Source organism: Alosa pseudoharengus, unplaced genomic scaffold, assembly GCF_046254945.1.
Source record: "Alosa pseudoharengus isolate Yale_2024_CS ecotype anadromous, Long Island Sound unplaced genomic scaffold, YU_APseudo_1.1 YU_APseudo_1.1_scf_19, whole genome shotgun sequence".
NCBI lineage: Eukaryota > Metazoa > Chordata > Actinopteri > Clupeiformes > Clupeidae > Alosa > Alosa pseudoharengus.
The window spans coordinates 32,009,842-32,017,763 of NW_027468657.1; the positions used below are offsets into that span (position 1 = coordinate 32,009,842).

At 39.6% G+C, this 7,922-nt stretch overlaps 1 protein-coding gene across 1 annotated transcript in view; it reads right to left on the reverse strand.

Moving 5' to 3' along the window:
- Positions 1-1,700: 1,700 nt before the first annotated feature.
- The window catches only part of ahnak (AHNAK nucleoprotein), a 31,589-nt gene continuing 25,367 nt past the window's right edge, over positions 1,701-7,922 (reverse strand). Inside the window, 1 exon segment of the mRNA XM_076292386.1 lies at positions 1,701-7,921. Within this exon segment, the coding sequence (XP_076148501.1) occupies positions 2,804-7,921 (5,118 nt within the window). The 3' untranslated portion in view covers positions 1,701-2,803.

Genomic DNA, 7,922 nt, shown 5'->3' on the forward strand with positions numbered 1-7,922 from the left:
GAATTTCCCCTTGGGGATCAATAAAGTATCTATCTATCTATCTATCTATCTATCTATCTATCTATCTAAATCAGGGGTCTCAAACACCCGGCCCGCGGGCCAAATCCGGCCCGCGCCCTGCCCAATTCCGGCCCGCGACGTATGACAAAATAATAATGTAATCCGGCCCTTGAGGCTATTAATTGCGACAAACAACGATACTGATTAAAATAGACGATAGATCCAGGTACGGTGACAAATCTCATTTGTAGGCCTACTCTGCTCCACTATGTGCAAGACATCCAGAGCTTGATTCAAACCCAAAATCGCTGCGCAAAGTTTTCAGGAAATACTACACGCGAGAAACACAAAGACGTGCATATGTAATGACGCGGAAGCGATGCAGGCCATAGTGTTGCAGAAATTGAAGCAGAAATTAAGCAGAAATAGGCCTACACCAAATTTTGAAAAACGTTCACGTGTGATGAAGTCTTAGGTAAGCTATGTTATTCACCTATTCTAATTCTGAAGGAGAATATCCTTTTGGAGATTATGATCGATCGTCTATGACAGTGATAGTCACGGTGCGTCTGTGAATGGAGGTGCATGTATATACAACGGTGTCCACTAAGCATACCATGCTTGTTTCGACCCTCTGCCCAACATAGCTTGGAGGTTGCAGTGGTAATCGTGATGAGTGTCCGTAATGGATGTGGTACAGACAGCAGGGCTAGTAGAAATAGGGCTCTAAAGAACTACAAAGTCACCCGCAATATGATGCGAACTTCTGGGTACTGCAGATTACCCGCGATAGGAACTGTTTGACCAGAATACTTTATTGTAGGCCTATATTGTAGTAATCTATTACTAAACCACAACATCTTAGGTGTTGGTATACATCTTAGGTGTTTTCCTGTAAATTTGTTATGTGGGTAATATGAAAAAAGGAAAGTAAACCTGTCCAGTATTTACTGAAAGGTGCATAATTTTGAGGTGCTTGCCATCCAGTGACAAATTAGATGGGTAAATTTACCCCCTTCATAAATTTTTGTTTTACTCAAAGATTTTTACATTTACAGTAGGACTTTATCTCTGACCACTTTCAAGCCATGGCCTTTTGAACTTTTGATATAAAAATCCAATGGTGTTGCTTTCTTAACCCTGATGCCTAGTTTGCCAGGTTTAAAAAAGTTATGAGAGGAAATATTTTTATTTGGTGTGAAACACACACACATACCTGTTTTTATGTTTTTCATTTATTTGATAATTTGTATTAATATTTATTTTATCATTATTTTATTTATAAGCTAAGGTTGCTAGCACAGGTGTCTAAAACTAGATAAAAACACTTGCACTTTCTGTTTGCAGTTTTGTGTGGTATTTGAAAAAAAGAACATTGCATTTTCAGAAATAGCCGGCCCTCCAATCAGATGACGTTGGCAGAATTGGCCCCCAGCTCATTTGAGTTTGAGACCCCTGATCTAAATGCTAATAATGATAATGAGCTGGTCTGAAAACCAGTCCTCATACTCAACATTTTTACATTTCTTTTCTGGACCTTATATGCTGTACAATATTCTTAATACATAATCAATTTCAATCAAACTCAATCAGTTGTTATAGCCAATGATCATGATGGTTAATGATACAGTAAATATGATATAGCCTACAGTGTGTATAAGTGTAAATTAAAACAGTGACATGAATGACAGTAAACCCCGTGGGTACTTGTACAGTTTATTTGGTTTGTTTTGTAACAGGAAGAAACATAGAAAAATACAATTTAGGATCTGCAGCTGAGAGTGAACAACATTTTATTAGTGATTAAAGTGAAATTGTCACCCTTAGTTTTTCCACCAGACACTACCATATTTGCTGAGAGAGAGAGTGAGAGGGAGAGAGAGAAACAATCATCTCAATTTAAGGTAATGTGTGATGGGAAATGGATGAACTATTGTGTACACTTTCAAAAGCAGTAACCTAGTTTATAGAAAAACACATTTTTTTTATTTAGGTTATCATTAACAAGTTTTACCAAATATAAATAATTTGGATAGTGACAAAAATGTAACCCAGGTGAAATTGTAATGGGAATATTATATACCTATTCTTTTATAGATTGAAATTCCAATTCTGCCCATCTCTGCAGTAGGATGAGGCAGCCACAGTTTATTTACAGTTTGTACAAAAGACATTTGTTAAAATCTCATTTTTTCTTGCAAAAGGATTGTCCTGCAAATCATTTTGGTAACTGTGAAAACAGGAATGATTATATGTGATGCTGCAAAATAGTTGCATAATTTCAAATATAAAGATTTTCACTGCTCTAAGTGTATATGCAAAAACACATTCTTATCAGTAATACAGTGATTGCAATATGTTGTGAATTACTCCCAGTATTTGTGTTTTTTAAAATATTACATGTTAAAAAAAGAAATGATAAAAAATCAAAACAAAATGCAAATATTGTTTGGATTCTCTAAGGCACTGCTTGATTTTTGTGAGATGGTGTAGTCTCAATAAAATTTAACTATGTACAAAAGGAAAAAAAATAATTACAATACAGTTTTTTTTCTTATTTACAGTTTAATAGCAAAAATATGGTATGTACCTCGAGAGGCTTCTAAATTGCTGGACTGGGATAAGAGAGCGAATGAATACAACTCACATATATTGATTATTAGTAATTATGTGACTGTGCAGTGAGGATTCAAAGAGAATGGTGTGAATATGCTATTTGATTTCAGATGCTTGAAGATTAGTTATGAGTGGAAAAATAACAATAACAATATGAGTACATTAGTGCTTTTTGTATCACCATTTCTTATTTCTTAGGTGACACAGCAAGCTCTAGTCTTGGAAAATGAAACCCACTCTTTGATCCACTATCACTACTGGAAGAGGAAGACATTCTTGACTTTTTCGATGACAGTGCCACATCACTACCTCCCTCTAGCTTTCCTTCAGCCTGCTCTCCTAGTGTCACCTCATATGAACCTTTGGATTTGGCTCCAAATCCACCAAATGTGCCAAATTTCAACTTTCCCTTTTTCCCCTTGACCTTACCCCCACCAATATCCACAGATATATCGCCACTGCCTGCCTCTAAGTGACCTGAAGCAGAGGCAGGAGAGGCCAGTTCCCCTTCATCACTGAAAGATGAAGAGCGATGTCGTGATTTTTTGAAAAGATCAAGAGATGCGGATTTGCTTTTGGGTGAAACTCTAAGTTCAGTACTTCCCCCTACTGACATTTTGCCACTTTGCAACTCTCCAGAACTCAAGCTGAGGTCTCTTGACACTTTGACATCTGGACTGCCCATGGTAAGGTCAGCAGCACTTCCACCCTTAGTCTTTGACTTGCCAAAGAATTTGGGCATCTTCACCTTCACTTTCCCACCTGATTTAAGTTCAGGGTCATGCAGATCTGAACCAATATGACCACTCATAGATGGAGCTGCCATTTCAGCCCCTCCACTAACTTCACTAGCCCCAACATCCACCCCAACCTCTGGCCCTTCCAGTCTGGGTAATGCAATACCAAACTTTGGAACTTTTATCTTTGGAAATGAAACATGTCCCTCTGGGTACTCCATCTCACCAGATCCCTCCATGCCCATACTTGCTCCACCTTTAACATCATATTTCATGACCTTCCCCTCAGCGCCCACTCTCCCCTCTCCAAATCCTCCCTTTATTTCTGGACCCTTCAGACTGATATCTGGGGCAGAAAACTTTGGCCCTTTAATGTCAAGACCAGGGGCCTCAACATTTATTTCAGGTGTACTCAAGCTGACATTCATATCTTGTCTTTCTAGACTGGAAGTGCTTACACCTGATTTGAGCTTTGGCCCTTTTCCTTTAGGAGACCCAATGTCAAGTTCAACATCCGGAAAATGCAGTCTTCCAAACAATGGCTTCTTTACTTTAGGTCCTTTGATATGCAGGTCAGGTGATTCTGCCTCTAATTCAATATCATGTGCTTTGAGACTTATGTCAGCACCACTGTTTTTCCCCTTTCCTTTCACTTTAGGTAATTTGAATTTTCCCTTCTTTCCTTTCAGACTTATGTCTACATCAGGAGCGGCAGCACTAGCATCAACATCGGGAAGATCTAATTTGGGGCTTTTTCCACCCATATGGAATTTGGGTTTCTTGACTTTTGGCGCTTTGATATTTGCCTCTGGCCCCTCTACAGTAATGTCAGGACCTGCAATGCCAATGTTAGGATCAGGGAGGTCAATTTCTGGACCTTGTACTTTTGGAGATTTTATCCCAAAACTGGGGCCCTTGAATTTTGGAAACTTGACTTCTGGCCTTTCAAAACTGGGACCTTTGATGTCAAAGTCTGGACCTTCAATTTTTCTACCAATCTTTGGTACTGATACATCTATGTCTCCCTTCACTTTTGGACCTTTAAGGTTAATGTCAACATCAGGCATTGAGACTTTCGGTGTAGAAATTGATGGCATTTTAAATCTAGGCCCTTTAATGTTACCTTCAGGGCCTTCTATACTTGGGCCTTCAATGTCGATCTTTGGTGCTTTGATGTCACCTTCAATTTTTGGTACAGACATATCCAAATCTCCCTTCATCTTAGGTCCTTTCAGATTGAAGTCAACATCAGGCATTGAGATATTTGGACCAGAAATGGATGGCATTTTGAATTTAGGCCCTTTGATTTTTCCCTCTGGGCCTTCAATGTCTATATCTGGACGTGTAATGTTGACATCAGGAGCTTTCAGATCAATATCAGCTCTTGGCAAATGTACATCAATATCACCTCCTTCCACTTTTGGCCCTTTAAATCCAAATGAAGGCATTTTGATCTTCGGCATCTTAAATCCTCCCTCTGCTCCCTCAATATCAACATCTGGGCCCTCAATGTCAACTTTTGGCATCTTGATATCACCCTCAAACTTTGGAACAGAGATGTCACTATCACCCTTTATTTTTGGTCCTTTTAGGTTGAAGTCAACATCTGGCATTGAGAGTGATGGACCTGATATTGTTGGCATTTTGAATTTTGGCCCCTTGATCTTTCCTTCTGGGCCTTCAATGTCAACCTCTGGTGCTTTTCCATCAATATCGACTTTAGATAGATTTATATCAACATTGGGTCCTTCAACCTTTGGCCCTTTGAATCCAAATGATGGCATTTTCATTTTTGGCATCTTAAATCCTCCTTCAGGTCCCTCAATATCAACATCTGGGCCTTCAATGTTAACTTTTGGAGCTTTGATATCACCTTCAACTTTAGGGCCAGAAATATCCAAATCACCCTTTACTTTTGGTCCTTTCAGGTTGAAGTCCATATCAGGCATTGAGATCTTTGGACCTGATATTGTCGGCATTTTGAATTTAGGCCCCTTGATTTTTCCTTCTGGACCTTCTATTTCAAGATCTGGTGTTTCAATATCAACATTTGGTGCTTTAAGATCAATATTTCCTTTTGGCATTTTCAAATCAACATCTGGTCCTTCGACTTTGGGACCTTTGAATCCAAATGAAGGCATTTTCATCTTTGGCATCTTGAATCCACCTTCTGGGCCTTCAATGTCAACATCTGGGCCTTCAATGTCGACTTTTGGACCTTTGATGTCACCTTCAATTTTTGGAACTGAAACATCCATATCACCCTTGAATTTCGGTCCTTTCAGGTTAAAGTCCACATCAGGCATTGATATCTTTGGACCTGATATTGTTGGCATTTTGAATTTAGGCCCCTTGATTTTCCCCCCTGGGCCTTCAATGTCAAGGTCTGGAGTGTCAATGTCCACATTTGGACCTTTAAGTTCAAAATCTCCTTTTGGCATTTTCAAATCAACATCTGGTCCTTCAAGTTTAGGACCTTTGAATCCAAATGAAGGCATTTTCATCTTTGGCATCTTGAATCCACCTTCTGGGCCTTCAATGTCAACATCTGGGCCTTCAATGTCGACTTTTGGACCTTTGATGTCACCTTCAATTTTTGGAACTGAAACATCCATATCACCCTTGAATTTCGGTCCTTTTAGGTTGAAGTCCACATCAGGCATTGAGATCTTCGGACCTGATATTGTTGGCATTTTGAATTTAGGCCCCTTGATTTTTCCCTCAGGGCCTTCAATGTCAAAGTCTGGAGCTTCAATGTCAACATTTGGTGCTTTAAGATCAATATCTCCTTTTGGCATTTTCAAATCAACATCTGGTCCTTCAACTTTGGGACCTTTGAACCCAAATGAAGGCATTTTCATCTTTGGCATCTTGAATCCACCTTCTGGGCCTTCAATGTCAACATCTGGGCCCTCAATGTCGACTTTTGGACCTTTAAGGTCACCTTCAATTTTTGGAATTGAGACATCCATATCACCCTTGAATTTCGGTCCTTTTAGGTTGAAGTCCACATCAGGCATTGAGATCTTCGGACCTGATATTGTTGGCATTTTGAATTTAGGTCCCTTGATCTTTCCCTCTGGGCCTTCAATGTCAAGATCTGGAGTGTTAATGTCAACATTTGGTGCTTTAAGATCAATATTTCCTTTGGGCATTTTCAAATCAACATCTGGTCCTTCGACTTTGGGACCCTTGAATCCAAATGAAGGCATCTTGATCTTTGGCATGTGGAATCCACCTTCTGGGCCTTCAATGTCAACATCCGGGCCTTCAATGTTGACTTTTGGGCCTTTGATGTCACCTTCAATTTTTGGAACTGAAACATCCATATCACCCTTGACTTTCGGTCCTTTCAGGTTAAAGTCCATATCAGGCATTGAGATCTTTGGACCTGATATTGTTGGCATTTTGAATTTAGGTCCCTTGATCTTTCCCTCTGGACCTTCAATGTCAAGATCTGGAGTGTCAATGTCAACATTTGGTGTTTTAAGATCAATATTTCCTTTTGGCATTTTCAAATCAACATCTGGTCCTTCAACTTTGGGACCTTTGAATCCAAATGAAGGCATTTTCATCTTTGGCATCTTGAATCCACCTTCTGGGCCTTCTATGTCAACATCTGGGCCTTCAATGTCGACTTTTGGACCTTTGAGGTCACCTTCAATTTTTGGAACTGAAACATCCATATCACCCTTGAATTTCGGTCCTTTTAGGTTGAAGTCCACATCAGGCATTGAGATCTTTGGACCTGATATTGTTGGCATTTTGAATTTAGGTCCCTTGATCTTTCCCTCTGGACCTTCAATGTCAAGATCTGGAGTGTCAATGTCAACATTTGGTGCTTTAAGATCAATATTTCCTTTTGGCATTTTCAAATCAACATCTGGTCCTTCGACTTTGGGACCTTTGATTCCAAATGAAGGCATTTTGATCTTTGGCATCTTGAATCCACCTTCTGGGCCTTCAATGTCAACATCTGGGCCTTCAATGTCGATTTTTGGACCTTTGATGTCACCTTCAATTTTTGGAACTGAAACATCCACATCACCCTTTAATTTCGGTCCTTTCAGGTTGAAGTCCATATCAGGCATTGAGATCTTTGGACCTGATATTGTTGGCATTTTGAATTTAGGTCCCTTGATCTTTCCCTCTGGACCTTCAATGTCAAGATCTGGAGTGTCAATGTCAACATTTGGTGTTTTAAGATCAATATTTCCTTTTGGCATTTTCAAATCAACATCTGGTCCTTCGACTTTGGGCCCCTTGAATCCAAATGAAGGCATTTTGATCTTTGGCATCTTGAATCCACCTTCTGGACCTTCAATGTCAACATCTGGGCATTCAATGTTGACTTTTGGACCTTTGAGGTCACCTTCAATTTTTGGAACTGAAACATCCACATCTCCCTTGACTTTCGGTCCTTTCAGGTTGAAGTCCATATCAGGCATTGAGATCTTTGGACCTGATATTGTTGGCATTTTGAATTTAGGTCCCTTGATCTTTCCCTCTGGACCTTCAATGTCAAGATCTGGAGTGTCAATGTCAATATTTGGTGTTTTAAGATCGATC